The sequence below is a fragment of the Lepidothrix coronata genome, unplaced genomic scaffold (genome assembly GCF_001604755.1).
Source record: "Lepidothrix coronata isolate B3197 unplaced genomic scaffold, Lepidothrix_coronata-1.0 Scaffold12, whole genome shotgun sequence".
Lineage (NCBI taxonomy): Eukaryota > Metazoa > Chordata > Aves > Passeriformes > Pipridae > Lepidothrix > Lepidothrix coronata.
The window spans coordinates 1,508,325-1,534,421 of NW_016690192.1; the positions used below are offsets into that span (position 1 = coordinate 1,508,325).

The 26,097-nt window shown below is 41.1% G+C and overlaps 1 protein-coding gene and 1 long non-coding RNA gene across 7 annotated transcripts in view; both read right to left on the bottom strand.

Moving 5' to 3' along the window:
• Positions 1–6,629, bottom strand: part of LOC108492771 (BEN domain-containing protein 5-like) — a 922,669-nt gene extending 916,040 nt beyond the window's left edge. For all 4 annotated transcript variants that reach the window (XM_017805436.1, XM_017805435.1, XM_017805434.1 and 1 more), the window contains exon 1: positions 6,570–6,629. In XM_017805436.1, the coding sequence (XP_017660925.1) occupies positions 6,570–6,612 (43 nt within the window). In that variant the 5' untranslated portion in view covers positions 6,613–6,629. The remainder of the gene's footprint in view (positions 1–6,569) is intronic.
• An 8,041-nt stretch (positions 6,630–14,670) lies between these two features.
• On the bottom strand, positions 14,671–26,091 carry LOC108492774. 3 transcript variants are annotated; one of them, XR_001873228.1, is made up of 6 exons: positions 25,995–26,091; positions 24,509–24,639; positions 19,996–20,183; positions 19,174–19,855; positions 18,394–18,435; positions 14,671–16,605 (listed from the first exon to the last, which is right to left on the bottom strand). It is a non-coding gene; the product is annotated as an uncharacterized LOC108492774 (long non-coding RNA). The 3 variants fall into 3 exon arrangements; XR_001873229.1 differs by having other exon boundaries at positions 14,671–16,679; XR_001873230.1 differs by lacking the exon at positions 19,174–19,855.
• Positions 26,092–26,097: the final 6 nt, after the last annotated feature.

Below are 26,097 nucleotides of genomic sequence, written 5' to 3' on the forward strand. Positions count from 1 at the left end.
GGGTGCTTATGAAACAAAGTGTAAAAGGAAAATCTTGCCAGTCTTCACTCCTGAGTGTGAGATCCACTGGTAAGTAAATAGCTCTAGGAATTAGTAAGTAAATGAAATAGAGAGGTTATTAATCTAATAATAAGACAACTTCTTTCTCCTCCCGCTCCCTTTTCTTTGCTTGATTTTTGCTGCAATGAAATTATGAAATCAGACAGTTTACCATACTGAGAGATCAGGGACACATACTTATATTAGAAAACATGTATCAGAATGTGTAAGTTTTAATCTGTACCCTTAATATATACTTATCCTAAAAGAGAAGCAATCACAAAAATCCTTTACTATACACATATATACATCAAATTCAATGCCAAACATTTGCAGGAGGAGAGCCCTGTATTTAATACTAAAGTTCACATCCTGCATTTTAGAGCCTGTGGCAAAATGAAATTGAAGTCATTACTACTATTATTTTGGTAGATCAGTTTTCCAAACCATTTCAATAAACAAATAGTAAAATTACTTCAAAAAACATATGTAAAAATCTAAGGTTAACAAATACAGCACTTCTTAGGTCACAGCCCTGGCCTCTGTGGCAAAGTTAAGAAAATGAATTGTGGGGACAATGTCACAAGGAAGCTGGGATATGGGACACATTGATGTGTGCCTATAACCAACTCTCAATTAATTGTAAATTGGTTTACCTCTCTTACAGATTAATTGCAGACACAGCTTGAGCCTAAAAGAACTTATTATCTCAGGTACAATGCAATCTAAACATGGCAATTGTGCATCAAGGCTCTGCATGCCAAGTACTTTGGGGGATTACTTGAGAAATCTAAGCTGGTTTCTGTAGAATCACATTGCTCTGGAAAAGGGCAGCACAATCAATCCTCCAGAAACAAGAGTGATGTAGCACCATGTGCACACCCAGCTGGGTCTGCTGGAGCTGGATCCAGTAGCACCGCTGGGAACAGAAGCAGCACAGCTGGATCTGTGACATCAGGAAATATTTGTACCAAACTCCTCTCCACAGCCTCCAGCAGCTCGTACATCTGGGGGTTGCTGCTTTCTGTTACCAGGGCACCCCAGGTCTTTACTGAAAAAAAAAAAAACTAGACAAAAAAGGTAACAATTACTATAGTCATTTCCCTCTGTGACTTCTGTCCCTAAACAGGTGTTGCTGGAGGAAAGAGGGACAGGAGGAAGGAAAACTTCCCAGTGTAGACAAGTTGTCCGTTTCTTCTGTGGAAGCTGACAGCTCCTGTGTGAGGTGTCCCACCTGGAAAGCAGGCTGGTGCTGCAGATCCAAGTGTCCCAGTCCTGTTAGTGGCCCCATGTGGAGATCAAGCTGATTCCATTGTAACAGGGGAAGCTGAGCATTAAATCTACAACGCTCAAGTTCCAAACCCGAAAATGCTATACAGGCCATATAAATGCATTCTGAGGTTTATCTGGTTTTTTTGCATGAGACTTCTGCCTACTAAAAACAGTGACAGCCACGCTAAAGAAACCTCCAGAAACTTGTTTTACAAATTTCAGTATAAAACCTATTAAAATTCTCAATATGTCTCACTTTACTTTTTACAAATTCAAAAACCTCCTCTCACAAGTGCTAATAATTAATAGGGTGCTTTGAACTTCACTGAAAGAAAAAAACGTTGGGAGGCTTGAGGTAAGTAACTTTTCAAAGCTTTGATTATTCGTCAAAGAAAAAACTGTTTGAAATATGGCTGGGAAATGGTAAACCATTCAGAAATGGCAGCTGGAACACCCAACACACTCCTGTTTCTTTCTTTTTCAGAAATTATATCTTCTGGCTGTATTAAGCCTTCATTAGTATTTCTCAGGTCTCCTTATATGGTAAATTATATAATAGAAATATGATCAAAGCTCTAAGTACCAAAAATATATTAGCAGCCCTTCTTCGACGGATTTTTCTAGTGGGGATTGTTTCTACCAGATAACTGAAAAAAGTTGGAAATTAGTTGAATATCAGCCTACTGGCAACAGAGTCTAATGATTATTATAATATTTTTCTGCAGCAAGGAGAGTTAATTTCTATATAGAACTTGAACAAATATTTCAACTTAAGCACTGAAAACTGAAGTAGTTCATGGTCTTACAGACTGCCTCAAATTTACTAACAAACCTTTCTCTAATGTCCCCTGGACTTCCAACTGCTCAGACCGAAATGTACTGATGCTGTCGGTAAGTTCTGGCAAATGTCTTTGTTGAACAAAAGACATTTTAGATTTGTTTACAAATCCATCCTGCAGCACTTTATAAACAACTGCAAACAGCTCTTTCTGGTGTATGAACATCTGCAAGGCTGGGCCCAGTTTTCCACTGACGTTGGAAACCTCCCCATGTTGATAGGAGGAGACAGTGGGCAGATCCCTTTCAGCATGAGGACTGCAATGTCTTCTCCCAAACTCTGGAATTTAACTATGCCTATTACAGAATAAGCTCTATTGTTTATACACACTTGAAAATTCAGAAATCAGGACAATTCAACTGAAGAAATTATGTTGGCCTGGAGGATCAGAAGTAACACTGATCTACAGTGTTATTTTAAAGACCAAGATTAAATAATATTGTTCAAGTAATTAGCTGGTTTCTCCTATTTTTAATTTCCTCGTGATAAATCCAGTGAATCAGAAGTTCCAGTTATCAAAAAAGCCTATAAAGACAAAAAAATTAGGTTCTTATTTAGTTCAGCTTTTTATTTAACAATTAAGGCTACCCTAAAAGAAAACAGTATGTTCTTGATACTAGAATGTTTTCATGTCATATGTGATTAAATATTTTTAAAAGAATAACAATTCTTTTTCAAAAGAATAATCAAAAACTGTCTTTAAAACGGTCCAGCTCAGCACTATCATATTAAAATCCATTAGAAAACACTGCAGAACTTACACAGCTGTTCTATCAGCCTCTCCACTTGCAGATCTCTGAAATAATGATCTCAACACTAAGTGTTTTAGATACACTAATTACTACCCAAGCTTTGAGTGGGGCTTCAGCATTCAACATTGGTTTGCAGCTTTCCGCCCTGAGCCAGGTCACAGCCCAGCTGTGAACACTTTGAAAATTCTAACCATTCCCTAATATGAAATGTGACTTCACATCACTCTGCAAGGTACCCATCATGACATGTAAATAAACATAAAAAAACTACACATTCAGCTGGAAACCTGTTTATTCCGATAACAAGGATCTTTGGTCTAAAAACACATATTTATGTCCTGTCCAGTACTGTGAGTAAATGCCTTTTTTCGCTTTCACTATGATTTCAGTCAAGATGACTCAATGAAATATCAGAAATACTAATATCCACAAAATGACTACCAACTGTGGAATAACACATATTAGAACTGTCAATCCAGACTAATATGCAGTTGCCTCAGATAGAAAACTATTACAGGACTCGGAGATAACCTGCACCCTTTGATCATTCAGGCCTCTAGAAGCAAGTCCTCTGAAGGTAATTCAGATGCCTAGAACAGAAATCTGGGGAGAATGAGATAATTAGTGAAATTCTAATTTTTAAAATACTTTCATCTGGTTCATGGGTCAAAAAATTTTGCAAATACAGGCATTCTGTACTCACTTTGACCTAATCCTAAAGCTTCCTTAGTGAAGCTAATAATGTCCTGTTCACTACAGAATTGGAAAAATAATACTGAACTGGTTTTGAAGAAACTTAACCAAACTGGCTTTCTTGCTGTGTCCTGTGTCTTCCAAAGGTTTAAGATGCCGAGGTCAGCTAAGCAGAACGACTGGAAGTAAAACCAAGAAGCTCCTGAAAGTAACTAACTAGACTTAATGACTCTCATTCTCTTGCATTTTTGAAGATTTAAGTTGCTTCTAAGTTGGATTCCCAGCTTGAGACATGAAGAGCCTGGAAACCCGAACAGGAAAGCATACAAATTCAGGATTTACTGCAAAAAAGCTGATTTGAGCTGCTTCAAGAAAGCAGGTAGGACTATGGAGCCAATTACAATAGGAAAACGATTGATTAATCCAGAGAAAAGTGAGCTGATTCGCAGCACTCTAATCAAACATCAGAACACAGAAACTATTTTAATGGATTACACCAGATGTCTGCCTAGTCCAGCAAGGACAGCAGCAGAATATGAACTCTGTAGTGGACAGGTGTGAGGTAATCTACCTTCCCTATTCAGTCCCATTTTACTTGAAATACACAGCTTGGCTTTAACCACGATACAGAAAATAATGCTGAGCCTGACAGTATTATAAAAGCTGATGGCTAAATTGATTTATATGGTTTGAACAACGTTCAGTCCTTCTGTACTGGATTCATTCTTCTTGTGCAAAATGCAGGTTCCAGAGCTAGATTCATCTCCTAAAGACTGCTCTAGATCTGGCATATGATGAAGACACACTAAGCAGTCAGGAAGCATCAAGCACAAGAACGTTCCCCAGTTTTGTTATGTGTTCAGTAACAGTGTCAGTGTCACCTGGCACTAAGGGGACAAAAAAAGGTTTTTTGGGGGATTTCCCAAAGAAAGAATCTGCCTGTCACTTTAGTGTCAGCTGACAGTCAGAAAAAAAACCAAACCATCCCACCTTTTTTTTCCCTCACAGCCTACTTTCCATGTCCTTCCTTAAAAATGGGCCAAGATCACAAGCTTGCTTCCCTTTCTCTGAAAGTTTTGGGTCTTTTTCATGTCTTTGTGGTTCTTCACATTTTTAATTCCTTGTCTGGTTTTTTCAAAACAGAAGGACCTTCAAATTAAACTTGCAAAATGGCCAGACAAACATTGCAAAACTTAAGCAGACCATGTATCAGGACATGCAACTAAACATGATTTCAGCACAACATTTACGAGAAAATCACTCGTTAGTCAGCTGCAACAGTTACAAGTAGAAAAAGTTCTGGGCAATGTTAAAAATAAAAATATTGTAAGGCTGCAGATTCAAATAATACATCAGAGAACACAGTGTAAGAGTAAATTAATCTGGAAACAGTATGAAAGTTACATTACATATTAAAGTTATGACAAGGGCACAGGCAACAGTAACAGGCAGCAAAGGTGACACAGTCAAATGGCCACTTGGAAATTTGTTCCCCGATTCACAGCTCAGGCAGAGCTGATCAGCTGTGTTTAGTAGTGTTGCACAACACAGAGGATGCAAATAATCACCTGCCTCATGGACAAGTTCAGTGTACAATAAACTTCACAGTGTGGTTTCAGGGCTTCATAAACAGCATGGCTGAACACAGGGAACTCAGGAACCGCATGGCCAAACCGTTTAGATGTAGACTCTGTAGTATTGTTTCCCAGAACACAACAGCATTTCACATACTTATCACTTTTTTCACCTCAAGGGGCCCAAAAATCCAAAATCAGTTCTATAGATAATACATATTCATTTGGAGCCACTTCTGAGGCTGAAAAGCAGCAGCACAGCCGCTAACACAGCAGGCTGGGAAAATGAACTTCTGGTCCAGGAACCCAGATCATTTATGTGTGGTGCTGTGGGATATTAAATATTCAGCAAAACTGTTATCTTTGTTTCATCTTCGAAATGTTAATATCTCTAATTTTCATAATATATTTTGGGGGCTTTTATTTTCATGTGGGTTGGAAAAGACCTTAACTGTGTTTTGTTAGAACAGGAAAGACCCCCATACCTAGAAGGTCCTTATCATTTATTAGGGAACACAAAACTTCAGTGTCACAGACAAACTTATCTTCACATACACAGTTAAAGCCATCGTTAATACATTCCGAGTGGGAAGAACAACACTTGCCACCTTCCTTTAAGAAATCCTCAATAACAAGAGTAAGGCATGGGAGCTGTCAGGGGTGCTGGTCGCTGCCCCTCCGCAGCCTCCGGCTACTTTACACCTCCCGGACAGGTCAAGCAGCATCTGGAGGTCAAACCCCGAGCTATCAGCCTTGTGCTGCACTTTCAGTTCTGGACCTGTGTCTTGACGAATTTTTTTTTTCATCCTAATTAAAGCAGGCGGTTGTTTCTTGTGTGAGGGGAGCTCCTCTGCACCACCAGTTTGCTCTGCTCTTCGCCACCGCCACCTTCGCCCCTGCGCGGGAGGATGGAGCAGAGTGCGGGAGGATGGAGCAGAGTGCGGGAGGATGGAGCAGGGTACAGGCTGCCCCACCATCATTCTCCGCCCAGCCAGGGCTCAGCCGCGCAGCGCCGGCCGGGTGAGCCGGGCTCTGGCCCTCGCACCTTCCAGCCTACAGCGGGTCAGTCCCCCTCAGGCAGGGCTGGAGCGCCGGGGGCTCTTCCCTCTCTCCCTGCTTGAAAGAGCTTTCCCCGTGACCACCTCTTCCCCGGGAAGACGCTCCTCACCCCCCATGGGAAGGGGCCTTGCCCTTCGCCACAGCTCCCCAGGCAGAAGCCTCTGCGGCGGCCCCTTCGTCACCTCAGTGCCCTCGGCCAGAGGCTCTCCCCTCCCTCTCCCCTGAGAGAAGGGCTCCGTCCCCGCACTCAGTTGCGAGCCAGGCCCACTCTACCGCCAGAAGCCCCTGGAGAAGGGGGGCTCCCCCTCTCCCCCCGCCCAGGCGACTGCGACTGGCACTGACCCGTCTCTGCCGTCCTGCTCCTCTCCGCCATATTTGTTGTCATCCCGCCACCCCCCCCCACGCCGCCCGGCCGTCGCCATGGCAACGCGCGTCACCGCCACCGGGGGAGCCCCGCGCCCCCCCCGCCATGGCGGCGCGGGCTGAGGGCCGCCCCCGGGGACAGAGCCCGCTCGGGGAGAGCCGCCCCCGGGACAGTCTTCCCCGGGACAGCCTTCCCAGGGACAGCGTGCCAGGGCAGCAATGTCCGCTCCCGCCCTCGCCCAGCTCGGCGGCCGCCGCGGTGCTGTAGGGCGGGGCGTGACGAGAGCACCGCCGGCTGCCCGCCCCTCACGCAGCGCCGGCTCCCCGCCCGCAGGGCCGTGCCCGCCCCTCTTCGCCTCCCGTGACCGCTGTTTACCGGCACTGCTCGTCTGGGGAGGGGAAGGCTCGTTATTCGCTCCCCGGTGGCTGTTGCCACCTCGGCAATTACCGTCACAGCGCCCCGGGGGACGGGGCAGTGCCGGGTTCCGGAGGGCCCTGCCGGGGTGGCCCCGCCCGCGGGGAGTCGGGGTGGCCCTGAGGTGCTCACAGGGCACCGAGGAGGAGAGAGAGGCTCGTTACCAGAGTCACAGAATCACTTAATTACAGCCACCATGTCAACTAAACCATAGGACTCAGTGGCACGTCCAGTCTTGCCTCCTGGGACGGTCACTCTGCCACCTCCCTGGGCAGCCCATTCCAGTGTCTAATCACTCTTTCTGTGAAGAAATTCTTCTAGTGTCCAATGTCCTAATGTTACGCAGGTGCATGTCCCCTTCCACATAGATCAGGGGCGCAGAGGGCAGAGAGGTTTCTGTCACCCTAGGGGTGGGGAGCACATCCTCCTGCTCCGATTCCAGCCTCATGTGCTGAAGCGCAGCACAGGCAGAGATGGCAAATTCATGTGTGTGTGACTGCCCCACCCCGCCCCAAAACTCAGCAGGTGAGTCTGGTCATGTGGCAGTTATGTCAACTTCTATTTTATTTTTTTTTTTAATTTCTTAAGGCAGCCCAGTGGGGAGTTTCATTATGTGTGCAAGTGTTGCCCGTCTGTCTCCTTGCCCCAGACCCAGCAGGTGAGCCTGACCATATGGCAAATGCAGTGACGGGGACGGGAGGGCTTCTGTGTGCGCGTGTTCGCGGGCCCGCTGGGTGACACTCACCATGTGGCAAACACGGCCATGAAGACTTTGGTGCAGAGGGGCTAATTATGTGCGTGAGTCCCAAGGGACCCGGCAGGCTGGGTGTGCTCATGCGTGTCTCGCTAATGCGCGGCTCAGGCGGAAGCTCCATTGTACATCCCCAACGCTGCCAACGCCGAGCTCTCGGAGGCGAGGCTGGCCATGGGACAAGCACAGTGTTACAAGCACGAGCATCAAGCCTAGAATCGTGTGTATGTGCATACACGGGCAGACACGGGGTTCCATGCACACCAAACTGGGGGGCTGCTAGAACCGTGAACCAGGGAGAGAGCACGTGCAGTGCTAAGCAACGGAAATGGGCAGGACTGTGTTCATGGTTATGTACAAAGGTGTTTGACTCCTTAGATCCAGTAAATTAATGTAACCACTTCCTAGTGACCAATGACTAGTCAGTGAAAGATTCCAAGCTTAAAAATCAAGGCAGGTAAAATTGTATCTTTCTTCATTTAAGTTCTGTTCTTTAAACATCACTTTACCTTTTTTGTCTTCCTATCTAGTATGTGCCTTTTCTGCTCCAGTTCAACTCCTCTTAACAAGACTCACATGGATAATACCTTCAGGTTCCACACACTTAGATTTTTCTGTAGGGTCAGTTGCTTCCTTTCTCCCTGGAAAAGAGAAAGCCTGCTCCTTTTGCAGCCCTGTTCATTCTTCTTTCATAGTTCATAGTTCTCAGGTTATTTTTGCAGCATCTATTTTTGTGGTTTCCCTTCCTTTACTGTTTCCTTTCTTTTTCAGTGACATTTAGGCCTCTCTCCTTTATCTACTGCTCTTCACTCTCAGTATCTTACTCTACTATTATATAAGCTAATTAATTTAATGTTTCTTTAGCCACATTCCTGTGCCTTGATGAAATACCTGTCTGAAGGGGTGTACCAAGGGGGCTTGTGACAGGGTTAGAAGACGCACCCTTGCACAGAAGAATAGCAGAGTGTAGGTCTGTTCTTTGCTTAGCAAAGCCATCTAGATCCAAGCTCTGAAAAAAATATTTTCTAGACTTTTCCCTCTGCAGTCTTTATAAACCATAGGTGGTCACTCGCATACTAAAAAGGTTGATGTGTCTCGCTGCTGACAGTGAGCTACACTAAGTGCACACACCCCCACAGACACATTCTCACATTGTCTCCCATACACTCTTCCTCCAGGCCAGCAGATCACCCAGGCCCTGTGCTCTTCCTTGTTTGTTGCTGGACAAATGATCCTGGGACATCCCTCTTCAGAACATGCCACATATACTCTAATCTTTCTCTTCTTTCTTTTAGGTTCCCTGATAGCCATGTCCCATCCCAGCCCTTCTTCAAACAATTTTTCATATTACTTACCTCTTCATTCCTTTATCTGATATTTCCTTTTTTTTTTTTTTCTTTTTTCCTTTTTAGATCTTAAAGAGTTCTGTCCAAGTTTGCAGCTCTAGTCTGGTTTCTTATGTCCCCATGTCCCCTTATTCCCTTTGTTCTACTTGCTATTCCAGCTTTAGTGTCCCCTCATCCATATTTCATTCCTATCTATTAATACTCATATAGCATTTTTCATCTGTAAATTTCTAAGAATTCAGTGCCTGTGGAGAGACCTTCCATATCAGTGCTTCTTTATTCACATTTCTCTGAGACTCGCTTCTATGGTGACCACAAATACTAATCCAAAGGTCTTTTGCATCTAATTGCCCGTCAATTAACTCAACTCAAATACCTGCAAGAAGGTCTATTGAAATAAAGACATTTGGGGGAAAGAACTTTCTCCAGTCAAATTATCTCTTCTGAGTTAACACACTTGAAAAACCTAGAAATGCCACACTCATTTTTTTTAGTCTGAGTTTAATGCTATGTTATAGTCACCTCACCAAGCAGAAGTGCTGTTAAATATAGATGATATGCAGTCTTTCCAAAAACAGTAAGATAATTTGACAAGAGAGAACTGGAAAGTTCATATAGAAAGTTCTTTTGGAAATAGAAAGATAACCGAATGGTGTAACTCAAATCAGGGCTGAAGAACAAGGGAACTGGTTTTTAGGAGAAGCAGTTGCTTATTTTTATTTGCACATTTTTAGAGCACCTGAGAACATGTTGGGGGTCTCATTAGTACACCAAAGACGTCTTTGGCCCTTGCCCTTCCAAAGCAAACAATCTGATTTTGGACATCACAAACCAACAAAGAACAACAGAACACTGCTGCAAACCACCGCTGCCCTGGTTATCCTCACATTCGCTGTTTCAGCCCTATTCCTTGTTCCAGCGGGTCCCCCGCCTCCTTCCGCATCTTGGCAAGCAAAAACTGCTCCACTTCTGTGGCTCTTTGCAGCTTATTCCCACCCCATCATCTTTTAATAGCCTATGGAAAAACCAACGGCTTCCCCCCACACATTTCATTCAGCAATAACTCTCTACTTGTTACATTTTCAAACCGGCACCTTCATGCTTTCCCTCGCTGCTGCTTCTCACTCCCACTCACCTAATTTTCCTCCTTCAAATCCCTCCCTAAAAATCTCCTCTGCTGTGCTGTCTACTGAAGGAATGGTAATGAATCGTCAGCTGTGTGCCAAGATGACTGTCTGTCATGGAGACTGTTCTTGTCTTACTCTCATGTGTCGGGATCCACTGCCTGTGTGGGACTGACAGCCACTCGAGGCAGGGCCGCTCCTCTTGCTGTGTTATGGGTCCTGGAACAGACCCTTAAAACTCATTGTATAAACAAACAAAAATAAACTGAGGCGATGGAAATAAAAATGGAAATGCTGGCCAAAACCAGGAAGATTAGACAATATTTCAGTTATGATTCATCAGCTTAGGTAAATTTACATAAATATTAATGTGACTGACAACTCCCTTCATTACATATATTGAGAAAGAAATTATTTTTATAAATATGGATTCGTCCCATTTTTCTATTTATTTATAATCTCTAAGGACTTAAGGAGTATGCTTTACTTTTTTATTCGATGCTTGCATTTGAAACATTAGATATTCCATTGTTTGTTTATCTTTCGTTTGCAGCCTGGAAGACTGTGGCGATTAAAGAACAGAAGAAAGCATAACAGTGAAAGAGCAAAGACTTGAAAGGAAAAAAGATTTCTGATCACTTTTGTTTTAACATGAGGATAATTCAAATATGTTGAAGATCGAATGATTCCTGTTACACATTCAATACTTCTGATTCAGCTAGAGGTGGCTGCTGTCAATACATGTCTGTTGAAACCCCAAAGATCTTCCAAGAAAATCAATAAAAATCCAATTTTACAATCTTGATATTTTCAGAGTGTTTAAAAAATTGGCAAAAATCCACCCTTTTTTATACATTACAAAAAAAGACAGTAAGGTACATTATTGATTTTTCACAAATCGTTTTTAAGCGACTGTTAAGGCTGGATGTGAATGAGAAGATGGAGCATTAGCACACGTTTTCCATGCCTTTCACACACCACACACACACACACACAGTGTATGGTGTAGGTCTTCAAAGTGGGGATTTAAAAATCCAGGTGTAATTGTGTAGAAATCATATAATTACTTTTTTTTTGGTATCACTTTCCCTGTGTAGAAAAAAGTGGTGCAAGCATTCAAGTGTATATTCTGTTGGTGCTTCAACTGTGACTCCTGTCAGAGAAAAGACCATGACAATGGTTCTGCTACAGAAAGGCCATCGATGACAGCCATGCAAGCAGAGCAGGTACATTCCAAATTAAAAATAAGAAAACTAAAAAGAAGAAGAAGAAAAAAAAAAAAAGAGAGAGAGAGAGAAAATCAAAAGTCTGGTCAGAGTTTTTAGCCAGGATGTTATGGTCTGGTGGACTCAGACAGAAAATTAAATCTGATAAAGCAAGAAAAAGCCAAAATGAAAAACCAAAGCCCAGACTGAGGTAGCAAAATTGAGGTGAATTTTCAACCATGCACACATAGTGGAGGAATGCTATAATCTTATTATTGTAACCTTGATCCACTCGTTCCCCCAGCATTTATTGCTCTCATTAGTTATGTAATATCTAAAAGCACATTGTAATTTTTTTGTGTCAGGACAGTATCTTTAATGTATTCTGAACATGCCTAGTATAACTACAGAGATTTATACAAAAATAATATTACCTCTTGAGGGTTTTTTCTGTGTTATTTCTAAGCATAGGAAAAATTAAAATGTAGCAAGTCTGAAAAGGTCAAACTGTATCTCCCCTCATTCTGTGCATGATTTCAGAAACAATCTAAAAGTTATGTTGAGATAACTGACATGAAAGCAGAGACACCGTCATCACAAAACTTGGATCAATTTTTGCCCATGCAGGCAAAGCATCATCTCATTTCACACCTGAAAATATTCTTTTTTAATTTTACATTTTATAGATATTTTGAACTGTTTGTTCCTAGCGGTTTGTCCTCACAGATGTGCATCAATATTGTGTAATTACACAGAGAAACCGTCAGCCCAAAGGAACCCAGCCTGTGCTGTACAGGAGGTGAACGACCTGTGACTCCGGGATTTGGAATGCTACTTGGCTTTTCCACTCTTCCACAAGCTTTTCTGAGCTTGTAAAAGCAGGGGATTGCCAATGTGCAGGGCTTTCTCACACCCCCCCCTTGCTTTTCCACTGCCCCTCTAAGCCAGGCAGAGCTGAGGAGTGTTTGCTTGCCAGCGAGCACAACTAGGAAAGGAAAGGAAGGTCAGTGGCAGCCACCCGGGCACAGAATGGAAAAAGAACTGTTATCCAAGGGCACAGGTAAACCCTTGCTATTACAAACTGAGACTTCTAAATTCTTTTCAGGAAATAACCTTCATTTTTAAGTTCCCATCAGAAAGGTGCACACACATATGTGATAAAAGTGCACTTTACCTGGGAGAGGTGAAGGGCTAAATCAGTTCTCCTGGGATTTGAGCATGTGGATCAAAACAGTTTAGAATTTCAAACGTGAAGTATAATGCTAAGCTAGAATTCTCTGCCACTCCGAGGCAGGTAGAAGGGACCCAAAGAATTCTTCTACACTGGAACCCTCCAATTCCCTGGAATCCTTCAGTGGGGAAAGCACTTTCCAGTGGTTTCTAATTGTGTAGCTGCTAAATATGCTCTTTACAGGTGTTCCCAAGGGGTCTTCATGATCCTGATCCACTCCTTGTGGCAGAGATTACTACACCTATACTTAGAAATTAAAATATATGCTTGTGTAATGTTTTAATATCTTAACTGGAAAATGTTTAATATCTAAGTATTAGTTTTTCATTAATATTTCCAATATTATTATGGACTCGGTCCTGTGTTTATATATACAGACACATTTCATGCATTGCATTTTAATAATCTACAAACTCTACAGTTCTCTGCTATCTTGTAATCCTTTTCAGCATTTACTCTGATAAAATTCTTTTAACGCAGACAGCGAACATCTGGACAGATGAGAGAGGTACAATCAGAACTTAATTTCAGATTAACTGAACAATTGTTTGCTGTCTTGAAGCTGGTTATTTGGCCCTCAACTGAAATTTAATTCTTTATAGGAGAGGATTCATAATTAATTTAGGAACCAGGTTAAATTCCAAACTTTTAAAATAAATTCATGATTTGTTATTAGTTACAATTTCTCAAGGTACCAGTGGCACAGAAAAAGGAGCAGCAAATCACTGAGAGACAATCAGTACATGTAGCAGCTGGGAGAGAGGAGGTAAACTGAAATGGCAGGAATTTACTTTAGACTGCAATAAGCTTATGTTAGCTAACACATGGCAACTAATACACGATGAAATCCCAGTGCAGAAAGGCCATTTTTAGTTATCACATTTGTTAGCAGATCATGGTAAACAGTTGGCTCACCCTAATATGCACTTGTCTTCCCCGGCATTTTTTTCTCACACTAAGTGGCAAGGAACTCCCTTTTGCTCCTATTATATACAAGTCCTACGAGTGCTCAGATAGGAGTGGAGTAGACCTACACCAATGTCAGCCACATGGATGAAAAATGATGGGTTTATTCCTTTCAGGAATCCAAGGAATGAGCTCAGAGGCCGCAGGTAGATTGCCTTGGTTGAGTTCACTGCACTTGGTGGCTTAGGACTGTCAGCCCTTGAAGTCCTGGTTCACCTTTAGCCTTTCAGTTTTGCACTGCACTTGTGCAGGAACATTCCTGGCTTGCCAGTTATTCCATAAGCCCTGCAGTGCCACCAAAACAAGTCCTTTTAGTGCAAATGTTATTGACATTTCCCTTTAAAAATGACAGTGCAATAAGGAAAACTCAAGCCCATAGCAGCACTCCATCAGTTAGAAAAGGGATAATAACATTAGGGCCATTTTCTGTGGAATCCAGGGTATAGACTAAAGCAAAATATGGGACCTACCAAAGCCAACCACCTTCCCTCAAGAGTACAAGAAATGGTGTTGTTTGGTGAATCTAGTCCTAAATACTGTCTGCTAGGGCAAAATAAGGAGAACTCGAGAGAAAAAGGACAATCTGATGATGGTCAAAAATATGATCAGGGGATAATGCTCCACATGCAAACCTCACCCTGACCATCATGAGATGGGCAGAGACCGGGCTTTAGAGGCATCAGAGAAGCATTACACCAAGACCACATTCACAGTAACATCTTAAAATCACTATCTCATGTGTCTGAAGACAGGAAACACACGGCATCTTTTCTTTAATTTCTCTATTTTGTCCAAGTAATACCAAAGTCCAGATACTCCTGAACACCATGATTACCAAAAATTGTTTCCCTTGATGTAATAGCAATGCCGAGAAGTGAATATTCAGTAAGATATAATCACACACAATTATCTGTCCCTAAACTTGAATTTAAGAGTCTGTAGAAAAAAATTACACAAACTTTTTAAAGTTTGTATTCACAACATCTTCTTCTGCATTCTAAAGCCTCAGTGACCCTCACAGCCTGCAAACTTTCTGCCACTCCCTGCAAGAGTGGCCCTACAGATGAAAAAAAAAATCCTTTAAATTAATATCTTACAGAAATGAATGGGTATATATTGGATCAGAATCTGCAGAAATAATTTAATGTAATTACTAACTAATCCATCTTGAAATCAAGGACAATTTAAAAATTAAGACACTAATATGAAATTAGAGTCACTTGAAGTTTGGATGAAGGAAGTACACAGTAAAAAATGTAGTTACATATCATTCTTATCTTCTAAATGGAGATATTCGGTGAAGCACAGATGGGCTACTGTATTCCTAATCCTCTGACCCATAAGGATTGGCAGTGAGACAGTGTTCCCACTAATACATCTCCCACTCCTTACTTTTTCACGTGGCATTGAAATACTACATTTAGGAACTCGTTGACTCACTTAGGATGGCGGGTGCTGTACCAGAGAAAGGAAGCTGATTTCCTTTTCATATTATAAGCACACACAAAAGTGCTGGAAACTTAGGAATCAGCTCTTAGAAGAAGCACCTGGAATAGAAAAGCTCTTAAAATCTTAACTGCCAGAAAGTAATGGACCATTATACAGGAGAAGGGAAGCTCAAGAATACTGAGGGTCTGACTAAGGAGTGGGCACAGCACTGTCCAGGACAGCTATCCTTGACCATTCCCGAAACTGCCAAAATTGTGATGGAGGGCAGAGCTGCTCACAAACCAGGCACAGGATCTGCAACTTGACAATGTCTATAGAGGAGGGCTTCCAAGTAAATTCCCCCTTTGCTGAAAATTCTGGGCTGGAAACTGCAGATTTGGACACTAGAGCAGTGACCCCATCAGCCACCTGAAGTTATAGCATCCTGATGGGGTCATATGTCACTTAGCAATCACTTGAGAATCCCACTATAGAAAAAGGAATGGATTTGGATTCCCAGCTCTCAAGGTTACCCATCAGAACCTTCTTCCCATACAGTAAGCAAGAACTTTTAAAGGGAGCAGCTGCCACCAGCCAGTGAACCTGAAAGGGACAGAAATGTGGGTAAAGTGTCCCAGTGTAGTGATGCACTCTGACAGAGATCCACACAAGAGGCAGGATTAAAGCAAACACAAGAAGAGATGCTGTTTAATTAGGACCTTCACAGAGAAACATCTGGTATAATTGGTTAAGGGGAAGTCTTCATTCAGGCAACATTTATTGGTATATAAACAACGTCCAATTGTAAACACTAATTAAACAGCAGGACTAAGGTAACAGAGTTTTGCCTGCCTGCCTAGGACATAAGGTTTATAATCCATGCTGTTATGGGACAACAGCAAGAACAAATAATTGTGGATTCAATAAGTCAATTATGCCCTTCTTTTTGTAATAACACACTGCAGAGGTCAAGAGAATACTTTCAGTAACACAGCCAGTTTTCAATAGCGACTGAAGCTTGATAGCTATTCAGTATTTGTTAGGAAAGTGGCAGCAGCAGGACAAGCCTGATGGATATTCCCCCTATCTGGTGGTACGTTATTTGCCCATCACTGTGATGCTCCAGGCACTCTCATATCCTTTGGTTTCACTGAACAAATTCTCTTGACTTTGAGCCATCTCCTCTATAGTAGATTCCTAGGAATTCATATCATTAACCATATATTATTTCAAAATGTTCTTTTAAAGCAAGCTTACTTACAAGTAATAGTGATACTTATTTTATATATATTAGATATATATAGTTGAACTAATGCAAATTTAATGACAGGTACACACGCATCCATGTAGCTATAAATTCAATGACAAATCCATCTTGCAGATCTTTTTCAGAAGATCCTTTTGCAGTGGCTGCAGCCTGGCTTTACCTAACCCCTCCGGACTGCCTCCACGTTCATCACAGGAAAGCCTCCACCTTCTGCAGCGTCTCCAGAATCATTTCTACTTGGCAGAGCTATACCTGCCATTACAATCCCTTCAAAGACAGCCTCTGTAACAAAGAAAATTCCACTTTATTAACTTCCTTCTTGCTTGTCTTCTTTGTACTGGTGGAATAACATACCTCTGCAAGTTGGAAGGAAAACGAGAGGTTTAGAGGCCGGTCATGTAGAATCATGAGTATCTCAAGTTGGGAGGTACCCCTAAGGATCATGGAGTCCAACTCCCTGCTCCTTGCGTGACTACCTGGCACTAATCCATGTGACCAAGAGTGTCATCTGCTGTGATGAGAGAGGGACGTTTTCCCCTGAATGCCATTCTAGGCACTAACATGATCTGTGAGGATGAAGAAGCACCATTTGTCACATACAATGAACAACTAAAATAGAGACACTCCCCAGAAGTTCTCTTCCAAACCAGTGACGCCCACAAGAGCTTTCTGCCTTTCATGTGAACACTCTGAAGACATTTTCTTTATTTAATAGTTTTCATAACACAGTGTAGGCTACAGTGCATTTGCTGCACTTTGCAGATGTGGCCATCAAACGACCTGAATTCTGTGAGAAGACTGCAGGCCAAGCAGTGATAGACAAATGCACTGAAATCTTCAGCTGGTTTATAGCATTTTAAAGTGCACATAATTTTCTCACAGACTAAATACCCACAGCAAGTGGAAAAACTGACTTTAAAAACTTGCAATTTTTTTAAAATTCATAGCCTCTAGCAATATATTTAAATGAGCAGTAGGTACAAAACTATACTCAAAACCTTAAATGTTTTCACAATAATTTTTACTTTTAATAATTTAATTTATTGCATTTTAGATTTGAAAGTAGCAAGGACAATTTCAAACAAAAACTTCAAAACCAAGATACAACCAAAGACTTTTTCAGGATGAAAGAACACATGTAAGGAGGATCAAGACCCTACAGTGAGATCAGCTATTAGCTAATTAAATATGTGACTAAAATTCATCATTTTAAATAGCAGCCGTATTGATGCTGAGCAATCTGGTAAGCAAACAAATGATGGTGGATTTTTTTTGTATCTTCAGAGAGAAACATTTATCTTAATAAGATTCACTGTGCCATAATACACATGGAATAAGTCAATGTCTACTAATTAAAGGACATCGTCAACCTGATTTTCTAAACAGCTAATTAAAATATGTAGCATCTAATACAGCCCTTCTTGCAAAATATGCTGTTGAAAATATACACCCCTGTAAAAGTTACTTGTTTTTCTATTCCCTTGTGTTTGCCTTTTTAATTGGTTTTTCAAGAAAGGAGGATCTGCTGAGCTGAGGTTCTATTTCTGTACCAAGTTCCATTGATGAACACCCTGTACTCACGCAGGAGCCCAACGATTTGTAGGTCTAAAAGGCTGTACAAGAAAACAATGACACTAATCCTAAGGGTTTGCTGTTGTTGCTTTTTAAGGGATGACAAGATTTTTTGGGGGGGATTTAGATGTTAACTTGAAAGGGTAAAATTTTCAAAAAGAAATGTCATTTTTATAATGATGAGGAATCTTTAACCTTCCATTTTATAGATCACATTAGTTTCTCAGAATTATCAGGCTTCTCTCTGATGCTGTAAGTAGCTTTTTCAAGAGAAAGAAGTTGTTGTAGATCTGTCAGCAAGGCTCTGGGAGTAGGAGGATGTTTGGATTTCCGGCATATTGCAACGCAGTTCTTGGCCACCAGCAAAGCTATGTGTGTGAATCTCATTTTATATCCGTTGTTTGCAATACCACAGATTTTAAGAGACATTTGAAATAGTCTCCGTACTCCTAATCACAAATCATTCCCTAAGAGAAGCTGAGAAGGCAAAATACATACCTTACAGGCCTCATGGCACGACAGACTGTGGATGAAATGATGCTGTCATGGAAATAAAATAAAATCAGTCGTGTCTTGAACAATTAAGTCTGTATTCAAAGTTCTTAGCTCAAATCAGTTTATTATTTGATGTTTTTCTTTCCGGATTCTGACTGAACGATATCTTCTATTACATACTTTTTGCATTAAAACATTATTAGCCAGCTAATCTTACTAGTCAATTTTTTATTCTATTTTAAAATGTGTAGTTTTGCAGTGCAAAAATCTGAGACAGCAGATTACAAATTCTGTGACTGCTAATTATTTTCAAACCTGGAAGTATACAGAGCTCATCTTCAATTTGAATTTGCATTATTTTTTTTCTCTAAAGATCACCCGAGTCACCACTCCCACCATTTCCCCTTCTTTTCTATCCTCGACCAGCACAAAGAAAACATCATTTTCCCAGCCAAGGCATATGCAACATCCTTCAGAATGCGTCAGAGCAGATCCTTCATCAGCCAGAGGAATCACTGTGTTAACAATATGAAGTCCTTCTCGCCCCAGGCAGCACAGAACAAGCTCGGGTTTATCTCACATTTTTAATTGTCCAGCAAAGAGTTGATTTTGTCAACACATCTTTTCCTTTCACGCACCTGTGCCCTTCTGTAGGCAAGCACCCAACTCCTCCCAAATTGTAATGAAAGCTCAGTGACCGACCAGAGGCTTCTGCAATCTCTGCCTGGGACAATGATTGAAACCAATCCCCTCCCTTGCAAATAATTCCAGAATGAAATGTACCTGAGAGTTGCGTTGACAATGACTTGGGAGGGCAAAATACATTTTAGTCTTCTACAATTCTCTGTATTCTGCAGTGCTAACAGGAGTTAAAACCTGGTTTAGTCATTAAAGTAATCAGATATGAATCAAAGAAACCTCAGGAGATGCTGTTGTTGAAAAAGCAGATATTATTTTCACACAAACAAGCATTTTCCTCATCCTAACTTCATCTTAATGGGTATATATCTTTAATAAACAAACCCATTATTTTGAATTGTATCAAGAAATTTTCATCTGTAATACTGCTCAAACAAAAAAATACTAAAATGCTAAAAGCATTTTGGTTTTTTTAATACACATCTAGCATGTTTATTGCCATAATGCAATACTGAAAATGCCGAAAAAGTGAATCAGTGATCTATAATTTTAAAATGCCAGTGATTTCCCAGCTGTCACTGATCTTGGAAAATTTCCCCAGTAGCATGTGGAAATCAATAACTGTTTACAGACTTTTTAGTTCCAGTTTGTAGGGGGTGTATCACTATGGACTATGTCAAATCTCTTAGCTGTGAAGTGAAAGGCTGATTTCACACTTCAATCTCTCCAAAAGCCCATAATGCTAAAGAAAGGCAAGAATGATGATCCATGGAACCACTGCTTGTCCTCTGGGACAATAACGGAGAAAGTCTGCAAGGAGCCATGCCTGAAGAAGAAAGAAAGGCGATGAGAAGCAGTATCCAGCATGGATTCTCCAAGGTTTGCCACACTTGAGCAAGTCTAACAACTGTCTGAGATGAAATGGCAAGACATGCAGACAAAGGCAGAGCCGTAGATGTTGCCTACCTTGACTTCAGGAGGGCTTTCAGCACGGTCTCCCACAGCACACTTGTATCCAAACTGGAATGTTATAGTGTGGATGGGCAGACTGCTGAAAGGGTGAAACTCTACCTTGACAGGCCCAAGGGGTTAAAGAGCCACACTCCATCTGACAGCAGTTACCAGTGGTGTCCCTTGAAAGTTCACCCTTAGACCTGCACCAAGGAATATCTTTATTAGTAGCCTGGAGAACACGGAGAACATCTTTTTTTATTCCCCTTTATTCTTTGGAGATATTTAAGCACTGGAACACATTGCTCAGAGAGGCTGGGGAATCTCCATCCTTGCAGGTTTTCAAAACTTCATTGCATCAAAACTTCATTGCATCAAGCCCTAAACCAACTGATGTGATTTCGGTGTTGACCCTGATGTAAGCAGGAGTTTGCACTAGAAAATCTCCCAAGGTCCCTTCCAGTTGAATTGATTGCAGGAGTCCCAGTAAGAGTCTTTTCAAAGTCAGACTTTGCCATCCATCCTATCCATAGGGTTGTCCCTGTACATGGGTAGTTCTGGGCTGATATAGAAAATAAGTAAATTAACAAGTCCTTCTTATCCTTGTAGCTCAGCAGCAGGTTTAAGATCAATATCTTGTGCATGCTGATCCCAAATTCCATGGCAACCTTAATGTATCCCATTACCAGAAAATACCCTTCACTCACTATTTTTCTCTCCTTGTACACATACTTATATGAAAGGGGATAAAGAATCTGGCTCACAGAACCTTTCTCCTCTGAATCCAGATGATTTTCTATTTGATATCTTTTAAAAAAAGGTACTGAAAAATAATTTTATTTTTTTATGTCTCCTTAAAGCTTATTTACCAATGTTTTTAGTTATGGCAGATCAATTTTTTTCTATGCTCATCCATTCTCAGTCTTTTACTTTGTCTAATTTTTCATCAGCTGAATCTTTTCCTTGCATAACTGAAATATGAGGTATGGTTTCACACACGTTGCTGTGTCCACAACTCTGAACATTAGTTGGGTAAGATGCAAATTGGTAACAAGGCATAGTGTATCCCAACATTGTAAAGAAATTGAATTTTGAACTGTTCTCCTGAAAACCAAAATTTCATTACACTACCCTATTTAGTGAAGTCAGACATACTGGAACTAGTGTCCCTTACCACCTTAGGTTTCATCTCCTCATGGTTACACTCAGACTGCAAACTCCCTGGTTGGCAAATAAGACATTGCAGGCAATCCTCAAAATGAACAATAACACTGCAGTGTAGTCATTTGTTACAGGACTGCACATTGTAAATGTGACAGTATTTAGCAAATAGTAGAATTGTATACTGGAAATGAACCATATATTTTCCCTCTAATTTCTTTAGTAAGAGTGGTTAAACACATTAAATTGTGCAGTTTCACATCCAAGGTCTTATTTTCAGCATTATGAAAGACTGAAAGTATTTAAACCTTCTCTGCATGTATCATCATGAAGACAAAATCCAAACTGTAAGGAAAACTTACAAACATACAAAATTATGGCCAAATTTGTGTAATTAAAGCAGCATAAAAAGCAGCATAAAATGGAATTTCTAAGATATTATAAATATACAAAATGATTAAGCAACTACAGCATGCATTGGTGGTTTTGCCATGGACTGAAGCCAAAGGTCAACTTCTTTTAATCCCATGAGAAATCCAACACTGTTCCTGAGGTGCAGTACTGTGTATATCAACAGAGGAAGCAGTTTAAACCTATTCAAACCTGAAAAACATCTTAAAAGTCCAGAAAGGTAATAGACAAACAATGTATTCTTCTTCATCATTGTTTTTACTCCTGGCTGTGCAAATTAGAAGTAGAAAGTTGGGACAGCAGCGAAAGACTCGCCAAAATACATTTCAAAAAGAAAAAATATTTAAACTGATATAAAAAAAAATCAATAATGTTATACTGAGAGTGGAAGGCAGAGTGAATATGAAGTCATGTGGCTCTGAGGCCTGATCTTTTAAGCTGCTCCTAATTAAATGCAGCTTTCTCTTACTGGATGTTAAGAGCTTTCCAGGTTACTGCCCATATTAAATGAAAATTAGATACTTATGTGTATGAATGTTGCAAAGTTGACTGAAAAGAGATAATATGTGAAGACTGTGTCAAAAAATAATATTGCTGATTCATTCTAATGTGCTCAGACATTCCTGAACTCGGATCGCCCATCAGTACCTCATAGTACGGGTCGTAATCCTCAGCAGATAAACGCTTAATCCAAGATAAATCGTAATAAATCCAAATGAGATTAGGCCTTAACCAAAATATCCACCGAGTGGTGCTGGATAAAAAAACATGTTTGAGTGACTGTGATACATCAGTGGGAGTCACTGACTGAATTCTGTAGAACTGCAGAGAAGGTGCAATAATAGTTAAAAGCAAAGCAGCACTGCACTGATCAGCACCACTCGGGGGCTGGTGTTGAGTGTTCACCAGCCTCCCTTCTTAACAATATTCTTCTGATCTGTGAGGCTTCATGGTTTACATCAGTGTTCTGTCAAAGTCACCTACTTTCTGAAACAAATGTTTTATTTATCCCCCTCCTTCCCACTCCTACTATTCTGAATCCGAATAAAACCTGCAGGAGCCTTAAGGCTAAATCATTCAGCAGGATCCACTGGCATTTTCATCCCCTCTGTGTTTGGTACCTTATGATATCAGGATGACACGTTATGTATTTACAGTAAAGGACATCTTTTCATAGTATTTTAAAAAATCAAAAAGCCACATTCACTAAATTCACAGTGTTGTGACTGACTAAATGCATTATGGTTAGAGCTGGACAACAATATAAGAAAAACTGCTGCTAAAATCTCAGATTGCTATGAAAGTCTAGACTCTTTACCTGGAAGAAATTTCACCCACCTTTACTTATGACACAAATATAACCTCTCAACCTGCCAGCTGTAAACAAAAAGCTGCTGCCTTGAAGCAGAAGCATTTCAGCTACATTTTAATGTTTTTTTTTTCTGTAATAATAAAACCTACAAGAAATTCTATTCTAAAAAAATTGTGTTGCCTTACATTCAGCAACTTAGAGAAAAAAATCAGTACAAGAAATCACTGCTTAATAAATTGTAACCTGAATTAAATTACAGTTTGTGAATGAAGCTGCCCATGTAAGTGTGAGTTCCATTAGCATTACTGAGCATACTTGGAGTCGTGATCCTGGGACAGTGGCTTCATGGGAGTTTTTGACTGTGGGAAGAATTAAAGTTTGTATCTGATGTCCTGAAAGCCTTTGATGTGTTTATAGCTTTTATAGGTCACTTGAAAAGATAAGCTTTGTAACGGCTTTCTACACTTACCCCGGAAAAGCACTTACACACTCTTTCCATTGCTTAAAATACAGAACTATTTACTTCTGACAACATTTGCTATTTGTTCTAAACACCGTGGTGTGCATTACCCAGGTATTGATTCAAAATGCATCTTCTGAATGGGCAATTTCATCAGCGAGCTCTGACAGCACAGCGAAGCCACCAGATGTTGTCACCGTCTGACTTTAGCTGGTCCCGCTGTTTCATCATCAGGCAGTGAGAGCACAGCCCCGCGTTAGGTGTTTATGGTTTTAGCAGCGACCTGGGAAAGCCTCTTCTCACTGGCAACTCCCCCCCCATTCAGCCCAGGTTTCCAAACTGCAGCAGATCCGATTGTCGGTTGTCGGGATTAGACAAAGAAACGGGGCGGAGTGTGGGAGGAGTAACTGGAGTGAGATGCTCAGGTAGAGCCAGATGCACACAAACCACCACAGGTGATTTGCAGTGCATGTGTACAATGAGCACTCACGTCCTCTGAGTTGAGACTTCACATCACTTTCATTGCCTACAACACAGGACTTGTTTATCTGACGGAGAAATGTAAGTTCTTATTTTAGAAGGAGTTTTTGTTGTTGGTTCTGCCATGTGACTAAGAAATGAAGTAACACGAAAATGAACTAAATCTTTTACTTTGTGTAGTACATCTCTAAATTGTGCATTAGCAGTAATGAGTTGTAAGAAACATTCACAGTTCCTCATATTTGAGCAGGTCTACCTAGAATTCTCTTTTCAGAATAACTATATTGGGCTTTACACTTCTCAAGGGTACAGAAGACTTTCTTATAACTATTTTTAGTTATATTTTTAAAGAGCAGTTAGGAATATCATCTGAAACTTGTATCATCAAGCAAATGCCACAGAGTGATCATTAGTTGTACAACAGTGCAGACCTTTCGCTATGTCTGTGGAGAAATATTTGCACTGTAACCAGATCCAGTAGGAACTATAAAATGGTAGATGTGAGTTTTTGAAGTATTAAGTAGAATTTTTATTTTTTTTCCCCCAAAGACCTAAAAAATCTAGGCAAATAACTAAAATATTGAATACTGCAGACTTGGTATGCAGCAAATAAAAAAAAAGCTATGTAAGAGATGTCATTTTCTTTAGGTACAGAACTCAAAGTGAACTGCTTTTAGAAAAGCTGTTGTCTAACAGAGTGATACCTTATCATTTAATGGACCGATGCCCTTTTCCTGACTGTTGTTTGCAGCTGGACTCCTCAGTTTTTAAGAATATCAATACCTCTTCAAAAGAAAGTTGTGGAGGCTTTAAGTCAGGAAGGATTTCCATCATTCTGTCAAAACAAACAGAAGGGAAAGATCCAGTGCACCTACAAGTACAGCAACACTACTTTGGGTTGGAGAGAAGTATTCTGAGACCAGTACACTGTTTAGAGCCAGATGATTTTTAATGGAAGAATAAGAGTGCACTGAGGAAGTCAAATTTGTTTACAGGGGAAAAAAAAGAATCTTACTTTTGCTTTGTCTGGATTTCTGACAATGACATTTCATATCTCCTCTTGTTAGAATAATTTATGTATTTTAGGGGATGCCTGCACAGAGCAGATGACAAGTCCCTTCCCTATGTGCTAGTGTGTCTCTAAAACAAGAGGATTTGGACCAAACTAATAGACAGATGAAGCCAAACAAACAAATTGCTGCTATGCTAATTTCTGAAACAGATGGCTCTGATCCAGCATTTGCTGGGAAATGCAATTCCTTGTCAATCTAACACAGAATCATGTATGTCTCTCTGTCATCCTGTATGTATAGCATATAGGAAGAAATCTGGCTCAGGATACTCCACCCACAGCTAAATTTATACACAAAGAACTGAAAATCAAAGTGCATAAACAAGTACAAATTCTGCCATCCGTACTGGAAGCAGAGATTGGACCTTGTTTTGAAGTTCCAGGTACAGATCTTCAAAAGGCCTGAGTTGTTCAGTCTTTCCTCACTTTGTGTTAGAAATACCCTTGAAATTAATGCAAGTTGCATACATGGCTTGCAGCACTAGAGCAAACCAGGCAGGCCATCCTATAAACTTCTAATTTTCTAGACTCGAGGTATTTTATTTAAATGCTTGAATGTTTGTTACTTTCAACCAAGCTCCCTGAAAAAAAAGTCAGTAAAAATGTAAATAATTTTGCCAAGCCACAGCTGAGCTCTGGTCTAACTGAGCTCCCTCGGTGTTTGTCTTCACTGTTGGTGCATCTGCAGCCAAATTTAGCCTAATGCTAAGAATGACCTACACAGCAAGGAAACAAACTGTTTGAAAAAATATAGGACAAAGCTTATGTCTAAGGGAAAGCTTCCCACAACGTTCTATTTGTGGCACACGATCATACATTTGTGTCACATCATCTTATCCTTTCCTTGAGCACCGACTGAAAAAAAAAAAAGAGGCTTTTTAACCTACTCAAAATCCTCCTTCGTACATCTTTACGGGAGAGGGTCACGGACAAGGGGAAGCACCTCCCAGTTTCCGTTCCAGCATCGGGAGGCACCTGTGAGGGAGCGCAGCTGTGGGGACCCCCTGGGTACGTTACCGAGCTGCTCCCCCGACCCACACAGGTGCCCTCTCCCGCACCCCGCGAACCCGCACAGATGCTGCCGATCCCGTTGGCCATAAGAGCCCTCCCGGACCCACCTCCCGCGGCCACTCGAGCTCCAAGATGGCGGCGGTGCCGCCTCACGCCGCCCCGTAAGCGCCGCGCGGGAGACCCCGTAGCCGCTGCCGTCGCCGCCGCCAC